The 22,891-nt window shown below is 42.4% G+C and overlaps 1 protein-coding gene across 3 annotated transcripts in view; it reads right to left on the bottom strand.

Annotated features, from left to right (window-relative positions):
- Positions 1 to 13,251: 13,251 nt before the first annotated feature.
- The window catches only part of RAI14 (retinoic acid induced 14), a 189,430-nt gene continuing 179,790 nt past the window's right edge, over positions 13,252 to 22,891 (bottom strand). For 2 of the 3 annotated variants that reach the window (XM_017548291.1, XM_017548294.2), the window contains 4 exons: positions 20,986 to 22,521; positions 19,312 to 19,461; positions 16,058 to 16,123; positions 13,252 to 15,170 (listed from right to left, as the gene is read on the bottom strand). In XM_017548291.1, coding sequence (XP_017403780.1) covers positions 15,093 to 15,170; positions 16,058 to 16,123; positions 19,312 to 19,461; positions 20,986 to 22,521 — 1,830 coding nt within the window. In that variant the 3' untranslated portion in view covers positions 13,252 to 15,092. The remainder of the gene's footprint in view (positions 15,171 to 16,057; positions 16,124 to 19,311; positions 19,462 to 20,985; positions 22,522 to 22,891) is intronic. The other variant, XM_017548296.2, reaches the window with a different exon arrangement.

Raw genomic sequence — 22,891 nt, forward strand, 5'->3', positions numbered from 1 at the left:
GAAAATCAGAAGGGGAGACTCACTAATTTCTCTTTTTAACCTCCACTTTCAACAATATGCCCACAGCAAGGAGTTCTGATCTCTCAAACTCCCGGATTCTGTTCCTATGACGTTCCGCCTGGCGCTGAACACCGAACTCTGGCCCCCGTCTCAAGTACAAATCGCTACTCTCCTCCGCAGTGGTTCCGCGGTAACTCCGTGAGCCCTGTCGCTGCGGGCCGAGCTCTGCTCAGCGCTGGCCTGGGCTCCTTCCGTGACGCCGGTACCCCCACCGCGGACGCTCTAAGAGGACGCGCGAGCGCGGGCGGCGCACCTAGCCCAGGGCGGGGAAGCCAGGCCCCGGAACAGCGTGCCCGCTCCCTCAGCCTGGCTGCGCGGCTTCTTCCGGCTGCGTCGACCTCCTGACCCTGGCCGACCTCGGTCCGGGAGCCAAAGCGGTGCCTCGCGGAAACTACCCAGCCCGGGAGGTCCCCCGTTAGCTTCCGCAGCCCGGGTTCCGGCCTAGGAGACAATAACGTTGCCACGGGAACGGAATGCTCCTGGGCTGCTGGGAACGCCTGAAGCCCTGGCGCCGAGGGGCACTTCCGCTTCGGAGAATCCCAGTCTGCTCTGGCCTAGCGCAGTTCTTACCGCAGTTCTTTCCCGTCCCCGCAAGGGCTCGGGCTCGCCCCACAACTGGCGTCGGCATGTTGTATCTCACGAGACCTTACCCCTCCGAGGTGAAGGCGCAAGAAGAGATAACATTCCGTCCAACGATGGAAGGGAGCGGCGGGTCCCACGACCCTACCTGTTTAAAGCTGCAAGGTGTGCGGGCTGATTCGGCGACGACCCCAGGCCACGGTGCACCCCCACAGCAACTCGGGAGTTCTGGTTCTCTGGACCCCAGAGGAAAGGCTCAGATATGGCTGTTGGCTGTGCTGGCACCGTCTGTGTTACCCAGTAAGATTGGAGCTAGGCATGGTTAGGAAAGCGGATTGTAGGAAGTGAGTGGGTTAAGAAATTGACTACTAGATCTGCTAATGGTTAGCTGTTCTGCGAGGGAGTCGGGCACATTTAGCACTTAACCCTAAATTATGCGCCCATGTCTTACCCTTTCGTTGGCCTGGAATACACAGAGTGTGTCATCCACACAGGGTGCAGAGGCAACTGTGGCCATACCCAAACAAACAGCTCCAGCTCTTGCAGCGCTATGTTGAAGGATGTTATTCTGAACCCTGTCATAGACGAGGCCTGTAGCAAGTCAAGTTGGAGTGAATGTGTCTCAGCTGTTTTCAGAAAAGAGCAGACTAGGTAGAGACAAAGAAAACACTGAGAATTTGAAAGATGGTATTTACATTTGGTGTTTGTTCTTTCCAGCTCTACGATGGAAGTTTAATTGCCATTGATCCAAGACTTCCAAGAAAGCCTTTCTGGAGTTAGATTGGAGGAGTTATTTAAATGAGTTTGCTTGAATATCTCTTAAGTAAGACCTGTATGGTCTGTTAACTCAAGATTTAAATCTGTACCTTCGAGCTCTGTAGTCACAATTTTGGAAAGATCCCCCCCTCTTTCTTTTTCCTAAGAAAACTCTTAGCAGGGAACAATGATGACAGCAATGAACTTGATTTCAGAATGTCAGGGTTCTGGTTTTGACGCTGTAGCCTGGGCTGAGTTACAGCCAATGACTCCCAATGTTTTTCTCTGTATAGCGAAGGTTAGCGAAGGTATTTTTACCACTTGCTTTCTAAAGCTCCTTCTGGTTCCAGGTTTCTGTAAGGGGTAAACGATTTTTGTGACTCTATGAACAGCATTTAACATGTACAGGAGGAAAAAGGAAGAACCTGTTTCCTGTTCTCCAATATTTATTTCTCTTACTCCTTAAATTGGTCATCAAATTGAAAGGTTTCAGTGTTCTTTCACTGTAGGAAATGGCTATGAGATTGTAAGTATATTAAAGGTAATGTCTCTTTTCTAAACTTACTTTTGCTGATAATTTTGAAGGGAAATAGAACCAGAACAGGCACTGAATTCCCATTCCTAAAGCCAGCACTCTGATTTGGCCTCCATTTCATTAGCTCTAACTAGAAGCACGTTGCCTGCATCTGTAAAAATTATAAATCAAAATAAAAGAACTTTGAAGACTTTTTTTTTTTTGAGACAATCTCACGGGAGTGCAGTGGTGCAATCTTGGCCAACTGCAACCTCTACCTCGCGGGTTCAGGTGATTCTCCTGCCTTCACCTCCCCAGTAGCTGCAATTACAGGCGTGTGTGCCACCATGCCTGGCTAATTTTTGTATTTTTAGTAGAGATGGGGGTTTTACCACGTTGGCCAGGCTGGTCTCGAATTCCAGATCTTGGGTGATCTGCCCGCCTTGACCTCTCAAAGTGCTTGGATTACAGGTGTGAGCCACCCTGCCAGCCAAAAGTTTGAAGATTCTTTAAGTTCTGTGGTACTTTCTTTCCTTGCCATCTTAACCCTGTCCCCCAAATGTAAACTTTAGTTGTAGTGTATGCACTTTTAGGTTTGTTCACTAACTCTGGAATGGAATCCCGCTAATTTAAGTAGATAGTGCTTTTCCACTGTGTGTATTCACATTCCCTCCCCTGATCTGGAGGCAGAGAGGCAAGCATTGCTACTGCAGAAATTGCATAGAGGAAGCAGTGTGGAGGGTGTTTCTAGGCTCTTCCAACTCCAAATCAAATATGATTATTTCCAAACTGTTGTAACCCCAGGAACTGTGCAGTTTAAGACAAGGAAATCCAAATAAACTTTGTCTTGGAACACATTTTTGTGGTCTCTCAAGAGAGGGTTAGATGCCTTGCTTCAGAGCTCCTGAAGTATCCTGTCCACAATCTCATCATGACTCTCACATTGTATTGACACTTCTGTTTATTTGCAAGTTTCTCCAGTCTCCATACATCTATCCATCCACCCAGACAAAAATATTTGTTGAATACCTACTATATGCCAGATAATGTTCTAAGCCATAGGAAAGCAAAGGTGAATAAATAAGATAATTTCGCTTTTCAAGAATTTATATTCTACTAGGTGAAGAAAAACAGAGCTGCCAGTAAACAATATGGTGTCTCTGCAAGTTACAAAAAGGCACATAGCTTAGGGAGTATGCAGTGACATTGTATGAATTTGGAAAAAGCCTCTTCCTTCAGCCAGATTCAGGCCCCTGCTAAGGAGTACAGCTTTGGGAACAGAGAGTAGGCTGGATTTCAGGACTCACTCACTCCCTTAGCCAGAAGAGTCACCTTAGGAATAAGTGATAAACAGTTATGGAGGAAAATAAAACCAGGCAAGGAATCTGGAAGGTGATGTGGCCATGACAGGAGAGATGTGGTATCTTACATAGTGTAGTTAAACAGGGCCTCTCTGACAAGATGGCATTGAGAAGAGACCTCAAATCATGCAGCAAAACATGCAGATATCTAAGGGAAGAACATTCTGAGATGTTAACAGCAAGTGCAAAGGCCCTGAGGCAGGAGCAAGTTTAATGGGTTCAAAGAACAGCAAAGGGCAGTAAAAATGAAGAAGGAAGAGACAAAAGACTGTGCCAGTAAAGTAGCAGGGCATCAGGTCATGGAGGGCCTCATCTGCAATCCATACATCTAAATATTCATCCACCCACTCAGTGAATATGGAATACCTGCTAGGTAGCAGGCCCTGTTTGACCAGCTATGAGCTCCTTGTGAGTAGGAGCTGTTATCATTGAACCTTTAGCATTCAGCACAGTTCTTGGGATATATCAGTGTTTGAAAAAAAAAAAAATTAATAAACTACAAATCATCTTTAGGAACTTTGTTAGTGGAGATTTTGGTCTCCCTGTGTGTACCAGTTTCCTATTGTTGCTGTAATAAGTCACCGCAAACTCAGTGGCTTAACAAACCACACCTTTATTGTTGTGTAATTCTGGAGGTTGGAAGTCTGAAATGGGTGTCACTGGGCTAAAGGCAAGAGGTCTGCAAGGGTGGCTCCTTCTGGGAGCTTAAGGAGAAAATGGTCTCTTACCTTTTCCAGCCTCTGGAGCCTGCCTACTACATTCCTTGATTTGTTCTCTTCATCTTCAAAGCTAGCAACAATGCAGCATCTTTAAATCTCTGACTCTTCTTTCCATTTTAAAAGACCCCTCTTGTTATACTTGGCCCACCTGGCTAATCTTTATTTAAAGGTCAGCAGATTAGCAGCCTTAATTCTATCAGCAATCTTAATTTCTCCTTGTCATGTAATTCATTTCACAGGTTAGATTCACAGCTAACATATTCACAGCTTTTGAGGAGTAGGACATGGACATCTTTGGGAAGACTTATTCTGCCTACTAGGGTGTGTGACTTAAATGCATGGCTTTAAAAACATCTGGAGGTGACACAGAAGGAGCCCTCTTCTCCTGGCTGTTAGCAGCTTACATCATTTGATTGTGTCCTGCTCCTTTCTGTCCCTTACTGATACGGTTTTGTTGTGTTCCCACCCAAACCTTATCTTGAATTCCCATGTGTTGGGGGAAGGAACTGGTGGGAGATAAAATGAATCATGAGGGTGGGTTTTCCCCTGCTGTTTTTGTGATAGTGCATAAGTCTTATGAGATCTAATGGTTTTTAAAATGGGAGTTTCAGATGGGTGTGGTGGCTCATGCCTATAATCCGAGCACTTTGGGAGGCTGAGATGGGCAGATCACCTAAGGTCAGGAGTTCAAAACCAGCGTAGCCAACATGGTAAAAAACCCTATCTCTATTAAAATAAAAAAATTAGCTGGATGTGGTGGCACGCACCTATAATCCCAGCTATTTGGAAGGCTGAGGCAGGAAAATCTCTTGGACTTGGAAGGCAGAGGCAGTGATCCAAGATGTTGCAACTGCACTCCAGCCTGGGCAACAGAGTGAGACTTTGTCTCAAAACAAAAAGCAAAAAAACAGGAGTTGCCATGCACAAGCTCTCTCTTTGCCTGCTGCCATCCATGTAAGACGTGACTTGCTCCTCCTTGCCTTCTACCATGACTGTGAGGCCTCTCCAGTCATGTGGAACTGTAAGTCCATTAAACCTTTCTTTTGTAAATTTCCCAGTCTTGGGTATGTTTTTATCAGCAGCGGGAAAACAGACTAATACACTTAGGTATCCTCCACTTTATAATCTAGTACATCTACTTACGGTTCTTGAATATGTTGTTTCTTCCCATTTAAGAGCCTGCTTTATAGTAACTATGCAGGAATATCTCTTTGCTTCCCTCCCCACTCATCTCATGGGGGATTTACTCCTCAAATAAGCCTTTCCATTTACTGGAACCCACAGTGATTATTCCCTTGCCCAGCTACTATGGCTCACTCAGCCCTTGTTCTTTTGTTTCTCAAATATGCCACACTCCCATAATGCTTGACAAATCTTTGCCCTGAGGTGCTGAACAGAAATTGCTAATCTTGTGAATGTCCTGGTTCCTTGGTCTGTGGCTTTTTCCAGCTCACTCTTGGCCTTGCTGTCTGCTTCTTAACTTTGCTAAAAAAAATGACCCCCTATTTTGTTGGATAACATTTCTGCTACTATCAGCACCCAACATTCCTGTTATGACACATTGCAAAATGTTGTGCTTCAACATGTTTGGGGAGTGTATTCCCCACACAGCATCTCATGTGGTTATCCTAAGACAGGGGGTTTAATTACATATATATATATATATATATATATATATATATATATATATATGTATGTATTTTTTTTTTTAATTGCACTTTAGGTTCTGGGCTACATGTGAAGAACATGTAGGATTGTTGCATAGGTACATACATGGCAATGTGGTTTGCTGCCTCCATCCCCATCACCTATATCTGGCATTTTTCCCCATGTTATCCCTTCCTAACTCCCTATCCCCCACTGTCCCTCCCCTAGTTCCCCCAATAGACCCCAGTGTGTGATGCTCCCCTCCCTGTGTCCATGTGTTCTCATTGTTCAATACCCGCCTATGAGTGAGAACATGTGGTGTTTGATTTTCTGTTCTTGTATCAGTTTGCTGAGAATGATGGTTTCCAGGTTCATTCATGTTCCTACAAAGGACACAAACTCATCATTTTTTATGGCTGTATAGCATTTCATGGTGTATATGTGCCACATTTTCCCTGTCCAGTCTATCATCGATGGGCATTTGGGTTGGTTCCAGGTCTTTGTTATTGTAAACAGTGCTGCAATGAACATACATGTGCATGTGTCTTTCTAATAGACACATCTTTTGCTGTGCAGAAGTTCTGGAGTTTAATTAGATCCCATCTGTCCATTTTGGCTTTTGTTGCCAATGCTTTGGGTGTTTTAGTCGTGAAGTCCTTGCCTATGCCTATGTCCTGAATGGTTTTGCCTCAGATTTCTTCTTGGGCTTGTATGGCATTAGGTCTTATGTTGAAGTCTTTAATCCATCTGGAGTTCATTTTAGTGTAAGGTGTTAGGAAGAGGTCCAGTCTCTGCTTTCTGCACATGGCTAGCCAGTTTTCCTAACATCATTTATTAAACAGGGAATCCTTTCCCCACTGCTTGTTTTTGTGAGGTTTGTCAAAGATCGGATGGTTGTAGATGTGTGGCGTTGCCTCCAAGGCCTCTGTTCTGTTACATTGCTCTATATCTCTGTTTTGGTACCAGTACCATGCTGCTTTGATGTCTGTAGCCTTGTAGTATAGTTTGAAGTCCAGTAGCATGATGCCTCCAGCTTTGTTCTTTTTGCTTAGAACTGACTTGGCTATGCAGGCTCCCTTTTGGTCCCATATGAAGCTTAAGATGTTTTTTTCCAGTTCTGTGAAGAGGGTCATAGGTAGCTTGATGGGGTAGCATTGAATCTATAAATTACTTTGGGCAGTATGCCCATTTTCACAATATTGATTCTTCCTAACCATGAGCATGGAATGTTTTTCCATCTGTTTGTGTCCTCTCTGATTTCCTTGAGCAGTGGTTTGTAGTTCCTTGAAGAGGTCCTTTACATCCTTTGTTTGTTGTATTCTTAGGTATTTTATTCTCTTTGTAGCAATTGTGAATGGCAGTTCATTTTTGATTTGTCTCTCTTTACGTCTGTTATTGGAGTATAGGAATGCTTGTGATTTCTGCACATTGATTTTGTATCCTGAGACTTTGCTGAAGTTGCTTATCAGTTTCAGGAGATTTTGGGCTGAGACGATGGGGTCTTCTAAATATACAATCATGTCATCTGCAAATAGACACGATTTGACTTCCTCCTTTCCTAATTGAATACCCTTCATTTCTTTCTCTTGCCCGATTGCTCTGGCTAGAACTAACAATACTATATTGAATAGGAGTGGTGAGAGAGGGCATCCTTGTCTAGTGCCAGATTTCAAAGGGAATGCTTCCAATTTTTGCCCATTCAGTATGATATGGGCTGTGGATTTGTTGTAGATAGCTTTTATTATTTTGAGAAACATTCCATTAATACATAGTTTTTAAGAGTTTTTAGCATAAAGGGCTGTTGAATTTTGTCAAAGGCCTTCTCTGCATCTATTGAGATAATCATGTGGTTTTTGGTCTTTGGTTCTGTTTATGTGATGAATTATGTTTATAGACTTGCGTATGTTGAACCAGCCTTGCACCTCCGAGATAAAGCCTACTTGATCATGATGGATAAGCTTTTTGATGTTCTGTTGCAATCAGTTTGCCAGTATTTTATTGAAGCTTTTTGCATCTATGTTCATCATGGATATTGGCCTGAAGTTTTGTTTTCTTGTTGAGTCTCTGCTGGGTTTTGGTATCAGGATGATGTTGGTATCATAAAATGATTTGGGAAGGATTCCCTCTTTTTGGATTGTTTGGAATACTTTCAGAAGGAGTGGTACCAGCTCCTCTTTGTATATCTGGTAGAATTCGGCTGTGAACCCATCTGGACCTTGGGTTTTTTTGGTTGGTAGGCTATTAATTGCTGCCTCAACTTCAGCCCTTTTTATTTGTCTATTCAGGGTTTTGACTTCTTCCTGGTTTAGGCTTGGGAGGGTGCAAGTGTCCAGGAATTTATCCATTTCTTACAGGTTTGCTGGATTATGTGCATAGAGTTGTTTGTAGTAATCTCTGATGGTAGTTTGTATTTCTGTGGAATAAGTGGTCATATCCCCTTAATCATTTTTTATTGTATCTATTTGATTCTTCTCTCTTTTCTTTTTTATTAATCTGGCTAGCGGTCTATTTTGTTGATTTTTTTCCAAAAACCAGCTCATGGATTTATTAATTTTTTGGAATGATTTTTGTGTCTCTATCTCCTTCAGTTCTCCTCTGATCTTAGCTATTTCTTGTCTTCTGCTAGCTTTTGAGTTTTTTTCATCTTGCTCCTCTAGCTCTTTCAAGTTTGATAATAAAGTGTCAATTTTAAATCTTTCCTCGCATCTCATGTGGGCATTTATTGCTACAAATTTTCCTCTAGACACTGCTTTAAATGTGTCCCAGAGGTTCTTGTATGTTGTGTCTTCGTTCTTGTTGGTTTCAAATAACATTTTTCTTTCTTCCTTCATTTCATTGTTTACCCAGTCAACATTCAAGAGCCGGTTGTTCAGTTTCCATGAAGTTGTGTGGTTCTGAGTTAGTTTCTGAATCCTGAGTTCTAATTTGAATGCACTGTGGTCTGAGAGACTGTTATGATTTCCATTCTTTTGCATTTGCTGAGGAGTGATTTGCTTCCAATTATGTCATCAGTTTTAGAGTAGGTGTAATGTGGTGCTGAGAAGAATGTATATTCTGTGGATCTAGGGTGGACAGTTCTGTAGATATCTATTAGGTTTTTTGGTCCAGATTTGAGTTCAAGTCCTGGATATCCTTGTTAGTTTTCTTTCTCGTTGAGCTGCCTAATATTGACAGCGGAGTGTTAAAGTCTCCTACTGCTATTGTGTGGGAGTCTAAGTCTCTTTGTAGGTCATTAAGAACTTGCTTTATGTATCTGAGTGCTCCCGTATTGCGTCTGTATATATTTAGGACTGTTAGCTCTTCTTGTTGCATTGATCCTTTTACCATTATGTAATGCCTTTGTCTGTTTTGATCTTTGTTGGTTTAAAGCCTATTTTATCAGAGACTAGGATTGCAACTCCTGCTTCTTTTTTTTTAACTCTCCATTTGCTTGGTAAATCTTCCTTCATCCCGTTATTTTGATCCTGTGTGTATCCTTGCATGTGAGATGGGTTTCCTGGATACAGCACACCAATGGTTTTGACTTTTTATCCAATTTGCTATTCTGTGTATTATGATTGGGGCATTTAGCCCATTTACATTTAAGATTAATATTGTTATGTGTGAATTTGATCCTGCCATTTTGATGCTAGCTGGTTGTTTTGCCCATTATTTGACACAGTTTCTTCATTGCGTCGATGATCTTTACCATTTGGTACATTTTTGGAGTGGCTGGTACTGGTTGTTCCTTTCTATGTTTAGTGCTTCTTTCAGGAGCTCTTGTAAGGCAGGCCTGGTGGTGATGAAGTCTCTGAGCAATTGCTTGTTCATAAAGGATTTTATTTCTCCTTCGCTTATGAAGCTTAGTTTGGATGGATATGAAATTCTAGCCAGAGTTCTTTTCTTTATGGATGTTGAATATTGGCCCCCACTAGGTTGCAAGTTATTTTCTTTGTGGATGTTGAATATTGGCCCCCACTCTCTTCTGGCTTGTAGGGTTTCTGCCAAAAGATCCTCTGTGAGTCTGTTTCCTCTGTGGGTAACCTGACCTTTCTCTCTGGCTGCCCTTAGCATTTCTTCCTTCGTTTTAACCCTGGTGAATCTGAAGCTTATGTGCCTTGGGGTTGGTTTTCTTGAGGAATATCTTTGTGGTGTTCTCTGTATTTCCTGGACTTGAATATTGGCCTGCCTTGCTAGGGTAGGGAAGTTCTTTTGGATAATATTCTCAAGAGTATTTTCCAGCTTGGATTCATTCTCTCTGTCACATTCAGGCATACCTATTTTACATACATAGGTCTTTTCACATAATCCCGTATTTCTTGGAGGCTTTGTTCATTTCTTTTTACTCTTTTTTCTCTAATCTTGCCTTCTCATTTTATTTCATTGAGTTGATCTTACATCTTGGATATCGCTTCTTTTGCTTGGTTTGTTAGGCTATTGAAACTTGGGTATGCTTCATGAAGTTCTTGTGTTGTGTTTTTCAGCTCCATCAATTCATTTACATTCTTCTCTAGGCTGTTTATTCTCATTAGCATTTCGTCAAACCTTTTTTCAAGCTTCTCAGTTTCTTTGCATTGGGTTAGAACATGTTCTTTTAGCTCAGAGAAGTTTGTTATTACCCACGTTTGGAAACCTGTTTCTGTCAATTCATCAGACTCATTCTCCATCCAGCCTTGTTCCCCTGCTGGTGAGGAGTTGTGATCCCTTGGAGGAGAGGTGTTCTGGTTTTGGGTGTTTTCATTCTCTTTGTGCTGGCTTCTTCCCATCTTTGTGGATTTATCTACCTGTGGTCTTTGTAGTTGGTGACTTTCACATGGGGTCTCTGAATGGATGTTCTGTTTGTTGATGATGAAGTTATTTCTTTCTGTTTTTTAGTTTTCCTTTCTAACAGTCAGGCCCTTCTGCTATAGGACTGCTGGAGGTCCACTCCAGACCCTGCTTACCTGGGGATCATCTGCAGCTGCTGCAGAACAGTAAGGGTTGCTGCCAGTTTCTTCTTCTGTTATCTTTGTCCCAGAAGGATACCTGCCAGATGTCAGCCTGAGCTGTTCTTTATGAGGTCTTTTTGGATATACAACAGTCGGGCAGCTGCTTGAGCAGTTTGTCCCTTATAGGTGCTCAAGTGCTGAGCTGTGAGCTTCATTGTTCAGTTCTGAGCTGCTGGGCAGGTATATTTAAGTCTGCTGCAGTGGAACTCATAACTGCCTTTTTCTCCCAGGTGTTCTGTCCTGGGAAGGTGGGGCTTTATTTATTAGTTCCTGATGTGCTGCTGCCATTTTTCAGAGATACCTTGCCCAGTGAGGAGGTAGTCTACTCACAGTCTGCCAGCAGAGGCGTTGCTGAGTTGCCATGGGCTCTGCCCAGCTGCTGTGTGAACTTCTTTGCAGTTTTGTTTATAGAGGTTTAGTTAGAAATGCCTCAGTACTGGCCATCTGCCTCAGTAATGGCAAACTGTGTCTGAAATGGCAGACTGCCTCTGTAATGGCAGACTGCCTTGGTAATGGCGGACTGCCTCAGTAATGGCGGATGCCCTTCCCCCCACAGAGCTGGATTGTCCAGGGTCCAGCTGTGCTTGCTATGAAACTCTCAGTCCAGAGTGTTTCAGACTGCTTGTCTTTGTGGGGGTGGGACCCCCAAGCCAGATTACCTGGCTCCTGTTTCAGCCTCCTTGTTTTTCAGTTGAATGAGCAACTTTGTCTCCCAGGCATTCCAAGCGCCAGTTGAAACAGCATGCAGATTTGTTTCAGTTTTTGTGTGGAGATCTGCTGCGCCGGCTGTAACAGCTATGCTGGCGACTTGTGGTGCATTTCTGCCCAGGAATCTCCTGGTCTGTGGGCAGTAAAAATTTGTTTGGAAATGTGGTGATCACTCACCCTCTGTGTTCTCGCTGGGAGCTGCACTCCAGAGCTGTTCCTATTTGGCCATCTTGGATCGTCCTCTGGTGGGTTTAATTATTAAAGGCTTTGGAATTTGTCTTAAAGTGTATGTAAGGAAAACAAATTGATAACTCTTAACCAACAACATGAAGGGAAGGCCATTTTTTCTAATGTGACAATATGAACAATATTTTTTTCTACTTATATCATATCTTAATGGAAGCTAATGTAGAAATGAGCAATTTGAAAATTGAAAAAATCCTCACACATGTAAAGACATACATACATACATAGGATAGTCATAGCATCATTTTTGTAGTTACAATACTGTAAGCAGTTTTCATAATGTGGAATTATCAAGATAAAATATAGCCCATACTCTGACATTTTATTCAGCAGTTACAAAGAATGAGATGTGTGTACTGACAGAGTATAATCTCCAAGATATTTAAAGAAAGAAAAAGACATGCCTACATGTACATATAGACAGAGAATGTCTCAGGTCACCAAAGAAACTTAATAGATGTTGCTTCTGGGGAGATGCACTGAGGATTGGGGAATAAGAGAAAGATTTATTTGTGGTTCCTTTCACTTTTCCTACAGTCTCAGCTGCTAATTGCAGAGGCAGGAGAGTTTCTTTTCATACCCTAACTTGGCCTTATGAGGCATTTCTATCAAACAAAGATGACTTATTTGGGTTTATCTCAGTTTCCTCCCCAGCTGAGTGTCTCCATGAAGTCACCTTCTGAGTTGTCTGGTTGGCCACAGTGGAAATAAAAGATCCAATTGAGTATAACACACATGCTTTGTTTGAAATAAGTTTCAGTGTGGTCAGGCACGGTGGCTCACGCCTGTAATCCCAGCACTTACGGAGGCCGAGGCAGGTGGATCACCTGAGGTCACGAGTTTGAGATCAGCCTGGCCAACGTGGCAAAACCTTGTCTCTACTAAAAATACAAAAATTAGCATGGTGGGGCATGCCTGTAATCCAAACTACTAGGGTGGCTGAGGCAGGAGGATCGCTTGAACCCGGGAGGCGGAGGTTGCAGTGAGCTGAGATCCTGCGACTGCACTCCAGCCTGGGTAATAGAGCGAGACTCCATCTCAAAAAAAAGAAATTTTTTTTCAGTGTGTATTAGGAAGGCACAATGAAACTGAAGTAGAGGTGATGGAATCATGTTCTAAGTGAAGGGAAATGGCCTTGTTATGTTGTAGGATGATAAACAATGCTAACTCCTTAAGTAATTGTACTTATTTCATGTCATCTTTGTTATTTTAACCTGTAACAATTTTAATTATGATTTTAACCTTGCCACAATTCACCTGACAAGAGTTTTGTCAGGAATGAACTGAATTATAACGGGACAGGAGAATGTATTTGGATATTTGGATATATATGTGTATATATATGTATTTTACTGTGTGTATGAATTACTTTTTCAAAAAAAGAAAGAAGAGGGGAAAAAAATCCAGTGGAGACTTCCAAACAGTTAAAAAGATTCCAGATCAAATGAGAGGCAATTGTGAATTAAAGGACTGTGATTCAGTTGCCCCAAAGTGGCTGATACTTGGGGCAGAGCTCAGGGTGAATCCAAGAGCTAGGAAAGGGAAATGATGTGAGACTGTGAGGCAGTGTGGACACCTCGCACCTGCTGGGCACAGCGCAGGCTAGAAGACCCGTCATGCTGAAATGCTGTTGAACTGATCTTCAGAAGCCTGTGTGATATGCATCTGAACACACCAAAAATCAAGACCAGAAATGCAAAATGAAACAAGTTTATTTTCTGCAATAACTTCTGTAAATTACAAAGACAAAATACTAAACTACAGCATATAACTTTTCAATATTTAACCAGAGTACTTGTAATAAATACGCATCCGGAAACAAGATAAAAGGCTACACCTTGTCAGGCATCCTACAAAAATGTCTCAAGTTTTATATACTCTGCAGCATTTCTGTGTTGGGGGGAAGGGGGGCAGAAGGGGTTGTTTTGTATTTTCTGAAGTGCGGTGACAAAAAGTCCTTTCACATTTCTTTGGAGCATTTTTGAAATTGCTTAACTGTAATTAAACTTAAGAAAAGTAACACCAAGCTTTAAAGCCAATTTTGCTTTGCTGTCATTGGTCTTCATCCAATACAGATCAACATATCATCCAGTACAGCCAAGCACCCCCTAAGCCCAGGCAGCCCTGTGGGATGTGGGCCCTGTCAGAGCAGGCCCTACTTTCAGTTAAATACTTTGGAGAGTCCTGGATTCTGTCTCTCTCCCTCAACAAGACTAATGCCACAAAGGAAGCTGCAAGCATGTTAGAAACACTTTGAAGCTGAAAGGAAAGTGAACAGAAATTTTTTTTCAAGACCTCTGCTATGCACCATAATATTACCATATCAGGGTTTTTAGCTTTGAAGTTGAAAAACAGATTGGTACTAACAGTCCTTCCAGAGATCATTTATGGGCGCGGGTAGAGTCAAGACATTCAAAAACATCCAATGGGTAAAAAGAGAATTTGCTAGATTCAGAAATGCACTACAATTCTGAAGACCCAATGGCTGAAAGTTCTAGGAATGTTGGTGGCAGCTTATATTAAGTCTGGCATACATAATTACCTTTTGCTATAGCTGAAAACTTTGAGGAAAAAGTTATATTTTTAAAAAGTCTCAAGCATGGCTACCTAAAAAATATTTTGTTAATATAATCTGTAATTTCACTTATTTAGGGGTTTGGATATGAAAACTTTATGAGCCAATAAAAATATTACAGAGAAAAAAACACTTTTATAAAACTTGAGGTTAAGAACTATGAGGCATTTTTTTTGGCTGTAAACACACAGTTTACTGTCCCTTGTTGAAACACAAATGTTTGGATTTCCTGAGCTTCATGGATAACAGCAGGAGGCAAGTTTGCATAGAAAATTTGCAATGTGTCAACAATTTACTTAAAAAAAGAACTTTTAAGGACAACTTGCTTTTGTTTTTAAGGTTCGTATTTTAGTTAATAGTGCTCATCAAAATGAATATTGATAAGCAGGGTGATGAGATATATAAGGCAGATGGGAAGAAAACATGGAATTAAGAGTTTTAAAATCCACAGGATGTCATGATAAAGAGTTTTAAGCAGATACTTCATAACCTAGTGCCATACTAATTTAGTTAGGAATTAAATCATGTTTTGGAATTGAAAGCCAAAGGCAAAAAGAGCTCTCCTGTGCTGAGTGGCACAGCCTGAGTGCAGGAATGGAAGCAGCATTCACTGCAGGAGGCCTCAGCACATCACTTGGTGGTGACAAAGCCACTCAGCTGGTCAGGTATGGAGGAGAGGGCCCCCCTGCCAGCATCAGGACCAGACTTCTGGGTGTGGCTGATTCCAGCTCTGGAATCTGAAGGGATGACAGGGACTTTCACCTCTGCTGGTCTGAAGTCTCTAAGCAGTTCGGAGGCGCCAGTCTTCTCCTGGGACAAGTCCTCAAAAACCTTTGGAAAGGGAAGAAGCTACGCTAGGCCACAGTGTATACAATGAGAACAATGGCAGCAGCTGCCAACAACTCTGGATCTAACACGAAGATGATGACAAGGGGGCAGTGTCCTGCCAAGGAATCCACTTTACTTCTTTTGAGACTGGTTTTTACACATGGTAAGGATTTGCTTCAGTACTTTCTGGACATCTTCATCCATCTGGCCCTAGGATATTCAAACATAAGATACACATTAGAGCCTAAATTAAGCCATGGAACTTCCTTCTCTGGGGAATGAGATGGCTGAGTGCGATGAAGCTCTGAGCTAATTTACCCATCTTTCACAGGAATGCCAGCCCTATCATTTCCCACATTTCTATGAGGAACTGAGTCAAAGAAAGGGCCCTTCCCTTATCCAGCTGTAAGATAAGGTGGCAGTGTCTACCAAAACCTTCAGCAAAGGTGTCTCAGTTGCAAATATGAGTCCAGCAGCCAGAACAGCAGGCATCATAGAGCTAAGGCAGCGCTGGTAGCTCTGAGAAGATCAGCATTGCTGGAAAATAAAGCCCTCATCCTCCCAATGAAGGACCATGTCATCCCTCATTCCTCAATAAATGATGGGAGAGCTGGGTGTAGTGGCTCATGCCTGTAATCTCAGCACTTTGGGAGGCTGAGATGGGTGGATTGCTTGGTCTCAGGAGTTTGAGACCAGCCTGGGCAGCATGGCAAAGCCCCGTCTCTACAAAACAAATACAAAAATTAGCCAGGTATGGTGGTGGGCACCTGTAATCCTGCCTACTTGGAAGGCTAAGGTGGGAAGATCACTTGAGCCGGTACCTCGAGGCTGCAGTGAGGCGAGATTATGTCACTACACTCCAGCCTGGGTGACAGAGTTAGGCCCTGCCTTAAAAGATGGGGCTGCTCCTAGTAAACAGGGCACGAGGCTCCTGACACAGAATCCAAAGCAATACAAAAGGCATATTCAAGCTTCCTATTGAAAAGGATTCTCCTCTAATTCTTGTTCATTCAACTAGTCTAATGATGAGAGTTCTGTCAACATCTGCTGCCGTATTTCTTTAGGATGTCCAGATACTTCAAGGGGTATTACCATACCTGCACAGCATACAGAAGATGCATTCTGTAAACTGATATGACCTCCTGGTGTTGCTTCTTGCATTCCTAGAAAGAGAATATTTCACATTATTAATGAACTTAGGAGATCTTTAAAGAACAAAAACAAAAAACTATGGGAGAGCTGCAGTCAAATGCTACCCAAGTGGTTACCTCCACTTTATGCTAGCGTTGGAAGCTTCTAGCATTGGAAGCTTCTAAAATTGTTGTGGCCTTACTGGCTTGTGTATTTCTGAATACTTGTCAATAATCTTAGGGAAAAAATCTTGATATTTCAACTCTAGAAAAAACTGTATAAAAAGGAGTTATTTTAATCCCAAGTTTGTTTTTAAAAATATATGCACTTTGGGAGGCTGAGGTGGGCACATCAGTGGAGGCCAGGAGTTCGATACCAGCCTGGCCAACATAGTGAAACCCTGTCTCTACTAAAAATACAAAAATTAGCCAGGCATAATAGTGGGTGCCTGTAATCCCAGCTACTCAGGAAGCTGAGGCAGGAGAATCACTTGAACCTGGGAGGCAGAAGTTGCAGTGAGCCAAGATCATGCCACTGCACTCCAGCCTGGGCCACAGAGCAAAACTCTTGTCTCGAGAAAAAAAAAAAATGCACACACACACACACACACACGTATATATATGTACTCATTTATGCAAATACAGCTACATTCAATGTAAACACTGTAAGGAAATATATCAAATGCAAATAGTGATTATCTCAAAGCTGTTGAATGATCGAAAATTTTTATAGGAACTTGTTAAGAGTTTTCTGTATTTTTCAGCTTTTCTATAATGATCAAATGTGTACTAATTTAATTTTTACAGTCTATTCTTTTTAAGGGAATTATTGATTACCCACTGTATGGCCAGCGTTGTATAATCCTTGGGGAGCTATCAGTGTACCCAGCAGGCAAACAGGGTGGCCTTAATTTCCAGTGGTTCCTTAATACAGCTGCTGATGCTTCTATTTCACCTTGTTGAGCTATTATTCCAGTTCTTCTCTGTGGCTGTTTCAAGGGTGTTAGCTCTGAAACTCTTCTCATTCTAAGAGCCTGTCCTCCTACTTCACCATGAAAATTGAGACCATTATATATGGATTACTTAAAAAATGTACAAAAGTCCATAATACCCATTCTTCCTTTCCCCCTATCAGTGTCAGAATATGAGGTGTCTTTCCTGTCATTAGGGGACACTTTGAAGCCCGTCCTTTGAAGTTAACACCAGAAGAAGGCACATTTGCCTATTCTCTTTGTGGTATTCCCTTCCCACCTTTCAGCAATCCCTACTCAATTGTTTATGATTTTATCTTCTGATCTCTGTTTTCCTTTCCATCCCTTCTTCTGTCATCATTTGGTTGGCTTTGATATCAGTGTGAATGATCCATCTAACATCTAGACCTCTCAGTTCCTTGACTTCAGCTTTAATTAAACATGCTCCTCTTCGGTTCAGCAGCTCCTCTCATGGTCGTAGCCCTGCCTCTGTCATTACCACTCCCGAAATCTCAACTGAAAGCATCCCATGCCCTAATCACCACCTCCCATGTTTCCAGCAAACTTGCTTCAGGCTTTCCCCAACCCCTGCTGTGACTGGTTAGCCCCACAGATACCTATCTACTTACTCACTTCTCTAGCAGCCAGTCTACTGCAGTCCAGATTTTACCATCCTCCCTACTCCACTGGAATGGTTCTCACCAAGGTTCCCAAAAGCCAGCTAGTGCCACATGCCAGTCCTTGCTGAGTAACAACATATTCTTACTCAGGTCTTCAAGACTCAGCATAAGTATAACTCCTGTAGGAATCTTTTCATGACTCAGCATGATTGGGTAGACACATTTCCTTTGTATGCCCATGGCATGCGGGGCAGCTCTTTGTTGATAACTTATATAAACTCCATGAGGGCAGGAACTGTGATTCTTACTCATTTTATATCATCAACACCACGTATAATACTGATGCATAGTAAGAGCTCAACAAACACATGTTGCATAATTTTAAGAATTGCTGTGTAAACCAACAGCACTTTATCTACAAGTCTGTAATACCATTTTATCAGAAAAATGACCTGCAGAACACAGTAAGCAGCAGCTTCTCCTCCTCTGAGTATCCACCATTGCTAGAGCTGTTTCTTCCAACGAGCTAGCATTGAACTTTGTGGCCAGCCAGAGTAAGGAGTGCAGAAACCTGAATTCACTAGTTAGATCTATACTGAAGAAATCATCAAATCCATGTTCTGTTTGTATATGGAAGCTAGAGACAGTCCAGGACAGACTAACCCTGGACTTCGGGTGGAAAACCTAAGGTACCCATGTCAACTCAAACCTTGTGGTAAGCTAAATAATGGCTCTTGAAAGATGTCCACATCCTAATTCCCAGAACCTGTGAATGTTACTTTACATGGCAAAAGGCATTTTGCAGATGAAATTAAGGGTTTTGAGATGGAAAGGGAGATTATCGTGGATTATCTATGTGGGCTTTAGATGTAATCACATGGGTCCTTATAAGAGGGAGGCAGGAAAGTCAAAGGCTGAAGGAGAATTTGGGAAGCCTGAGCAGATGCTGGAGTGATGTGTCCTGAAGATGGAGGAAGGGGCCATGGGCCACGGAACGCAGGCAGCCTCTGGAAGCTGGAAAGGCAAGGAAATTGATTTTCTCCTACAGCCTCGAGGAAGAACCAGCCCTGCCAACACCTTGAAGTTGACTGAAAGTGATGTTGGACTTCTGTTCCATGTAACTATAAAATAATATATTCATGCTCTTTTAAACCAAATTTGTGGTGATTTGTTACATGGACCCAGAAAACAAGTTTAGATAAGCGAGCACTTTCCAGGTGAAATAAGGAGAGGGACCACGAAGCAGCTTCAGATATGTAGAGATGCAACTACTAGAGATCCTGGCCCCTAACAAGAAAAAGCTCTTGCCACTGCCAGAGATGGAGAAAGACTTGCAGAAAAAGGAGAAGGGATAAAAAGGGTACGAGTGAGCATGCAGCCTCCTCCCACCGTCCTGTTGGTTCTTTCCTTCCCAGTGAGTATCTAACCCATGGCATCGCTGATAATGACTGGGAATTCCACCAGTGGCTCCCTCTTTTGCCATCACTGAAGAAATCAGTCAACTGCTCATTGAAATACGTTCTTTTGGGCTGGGAATCTTTCTGTTCATGCCCACTGGCCCTAGTAGCTGAGCTATGGAATCTGCCTGGCCCTCCACCCCAAACCAGGCAGCAGAAACAAGCCCACTCACCGCCAGCTGGTTCTGGAGCTGTTTGACTTGCTGCTGCAGTGCCTCCAGCTGCTGACTCTGCCTTTTGGATGAGCTTGTTGAGTAGGAGAGCTGGGAGAGGCTGTTCAGGGCCTCCTTCAATTTGGTGACTTCCTTCGACATCTCACTTATCTAGGGACAAAGGAAAATGGTATTAGCAGGCGGCAACATGTCTGCAAAGCAAAATTTCAAATATTTCTAAGCCTCGAACACAGTCATCTCTTTTGGCCTCTGGGACTTAAGAATTTGGAACAATTCCCTTTTAATACGTTTACATAAAAAACCTCATAAAATGAAACAGAAAACAAAATCAGACAAACTAACAAAGCCCACTATATCTATTACATTCAGATAAAGGCCCCTGAATTACATGTATTTTGGTGCATGATGGTAACAAAAGCTATGATGTTGGTTTCCTACTTTTAAAAGGGGTATGATTGAAAAAAAATCAGAATTACGATTTCAGGCATTGTTTATTTGGAGACGGCTATGTTTTGTGCAATACTGCTGACATGGGTGATCAGGAATAAGGCCTAGGAAGCCTGGTATCTCTGGACATCTTCCTTTAAAGAAAACACAACTAACTTCCCATTGTACCCCACTACTCCCTAATCCCCGTTCCCCTGGCTATTAGAGCTCTTTTGAAACACTCATTACAAGAGAATAAAGATAAGTAGATTCTAATGAATGGCATTTGGAACCTCTGAGACAGAGGACTAGAGATGCAGAGCCAACCGAGGTGTGGAAACATCCTCCTCCACTTCCCCTTTGCTTCCCTCCTTCCTCCAGCAGCACGGCCAGCACCATCTCTAATTGTGTCCAGCGCCATCTCTAATTGCCGCGTCTCCACATTCCTCCCCCGTCCTCTCCTATACACCTGTCAAAGGAAGGGCCAGCGAGGGTAGCTTTTACACTGACTTGAGGGGAAGCTCATAGGCCTTAGGGAAGCAGGATTCAGTCTAGGAGTATTTTAGTTTTATATTATGAAGGAACCTGTTTTGAATCTTAAAAAAGGACCTGAAGTTTGAGGTGGATCCCAAGTAATTTTCAGTTTGCAGGTTCACTTCTGATCCCCCACACTGGCAAAGCTTCTGTAAAATGATTTTTAAAGGACAAATATGTACCACATATGTGAAAATGCTTTAGTATAAGGAGAAGTGGCAGAAGATTTATGTTTGCTTATTTATTATTTTTTGAGGCAGGGTCTCACTCTGTTGCCTAGGCTGGAATACAGTGGCATTGATATGGCTCATGACAGCCTTGACTTCTTGGGCTTGAGTGATCTTCCTGCCTTAGCCTCTCAAGTGGCTGGGACTATATGCATGCACCACCAGGCCTGGATAATTTTTAAATTTTTTGTACAGATGGGGTCTCACTATGTTGCTGAGGCTGTTCTCAAGCCATCGTCCTACTGTGGCCTCCCAAAGTACTGGAATTAGAGGAGTGAGCCACCATGCCCAGTGGATGTGTTTTTAAAACATAAATACCCAATCAACTACTTTTAATGTGGCTTTGAAGACAGATAAAGTTCATGTGCAGAGTCTCTGAGCATTCACTCCAGTTTAGTCCCAACAAACACTACAAGTATTTAATACAGTACAAGCCAAAGAGCCTGGCTTATTGCTAGAAACCCAACAGCAAAACAGTTTCACCAACCTTTTTGTCTTTATCTTCCTCCAATTTTGAAGAGCTCTCAGAATATCTTTTCATTTCTGCAAGTTCTTCCTGAGCTTGCTGGAATTTTTGCAGAAGTTCATTTACTTCTTGCTCTTTGGATTTCAGGAGAGTCTGAATATTTTCCTTTTCTCTTTTCACCTGTGAGACTTCACTTCTAATCTGGGCAACCTCTGAATGTACCTTCTCTTTCTCTTTCACTGATTCCTTTAATTTTGATGCCAGTGCACTCACTTCACTCTCTAAGGACGACTGGAGTTTTTCATAGGAAGACCGGGATACCATTGCGTCAGTCATGGCAGCTTTCTCTTCTAAGAGTTGTTTCTCCAGCTTTGCTACTTCCACTTCCTTGCTTGCAAGGTGTTCCTTAAGACTGCTTATTTTTTCCTCCATCTCTTTTGCTGCAGTCCGCAGCGTGGTTATCACTTGCAAATGTTCTGCGATAGAGATGGAGTTCTCTTTCTGTGCATCGACCAGCTGTTTGAGCTGGGTCAACTCATTCAACACTTTTGAATACTGAGACTTCATTTCGGACAGTGCATCTTCCGCTTTGGTCCTGGACACGTTTGTCACTTGCATCAGTTTCTCATGCTCTGCTTTATGGATATATTCAGCTGTGACATCCTCTAGAGATTTCCTCTTCCTGTAATCCTCCAGCTCGGCCTGGGCTTCTTTGTACAGCTGTGACAGCTCACTCACCTGTTTATTGAGCTCATCTATCATCCTATGCATGGCTTCTTTCATTTCCTCAGCTTCATCACTGGCTTCCTGTGTCATCTGACTTTTTAGTGTGTCTTTTAATTTCATGATTTCTTCTTGGGCCTCTTGGTATTTCTCAAACAAAAATGCTTTCTCCTTATTCATATTCTCAATAACAGAGGAATATGAACTTTTCATTTCCTCGTATTCTTTCACAGGTGGCTTAATCACGGTATCTTTCTCCCTTTCTACCAGTCTTTCCTCTAACTCTCTCACTTTCTCTTTATTTCTTTCACTTTCTTCTAATGCATTCTGCAGATCCTGCTTTAGCACATTTATTTCCTCTTCGGTGACCCTCAGCTCGTGGAGGTGTGAATAATTATCCATGTTCTCAGACGAGACAAGACCCAGTTTCATCTGCTTCTGCACATTAAGGACTTCTTTCATAGCCTCCTCGTATTTGCTCTGAGTTTCTTTAAGTTTCTGGCTGAGGTCAGAGCTGTTCTCTGAAATCTCAGTGTTGTTTAAGCATACCAGTTCTGCCTTTCGAGATTGGAGTTCGACCTGTAGCTGTTTTCTCTCTGCTTCAGAGCTCTCTAATCTCCTCTGTAAATCTTGCAAATTCTCTTGCAGTTCCTGAATTCTGACATCACTGTCAGTAGTGGATTTACCAAAAGAATGTATTAAGACAGATGGAGATGATTTGGAGTCTGAGGGAGCGGTTTCGTCAGGTTTGCCCAGGGATGGGCCCAAGTCAGTTTGGGTGGAATGGTATGAGTCAAAGCTGAGGTCTGCTTCTGCCTCCTTGGGTGATTTGGCCTAGGAAAAAAAGCAAGAATTAAATGATACCAAAGGTGTGGTTAGCTAAGCAATCAACGAGAATGAGAGGAGTAAATCCACAACTTTGGTACGGGAGAGTAGCATGATCACTTAGCATGTATATTCTTATGCCATGAAAAAAGATGGTACAGGACACGAGAGTGGGACTAATGACACAAAGCTTGCTCTGCATTCTATTAGGACAGATTATTTGTGTCACTTTGAAAACACTAGAATTGTTTTCTCTACAAAGCCCCCAATTCAACATTTTCCTTTATTTCTCATATCATTCTATTTGCCAAGAGGGGCAATGGATATAAAGTACAGCTATTTCTTCCCCTTTTTTTGGTACAGCTGTTTCTTATCAAGT

This window comes from Cebus imitator, unplaced genomic scaffold (assembly GCF_001604975.1).
Source record: "Cebus imitator isolate Cc_AM_T3 unplaced genomic scaffold, Cebus_imitator-1.0 Scaffold205, whole genome shotgun sequence".
NCBI classification, from domain to species: domain Eukaryota; kingdom Metazoa; phylum Chordata; class Mammalia; order Primates; family Cebidae; genus Cebus; species Cebus imitator.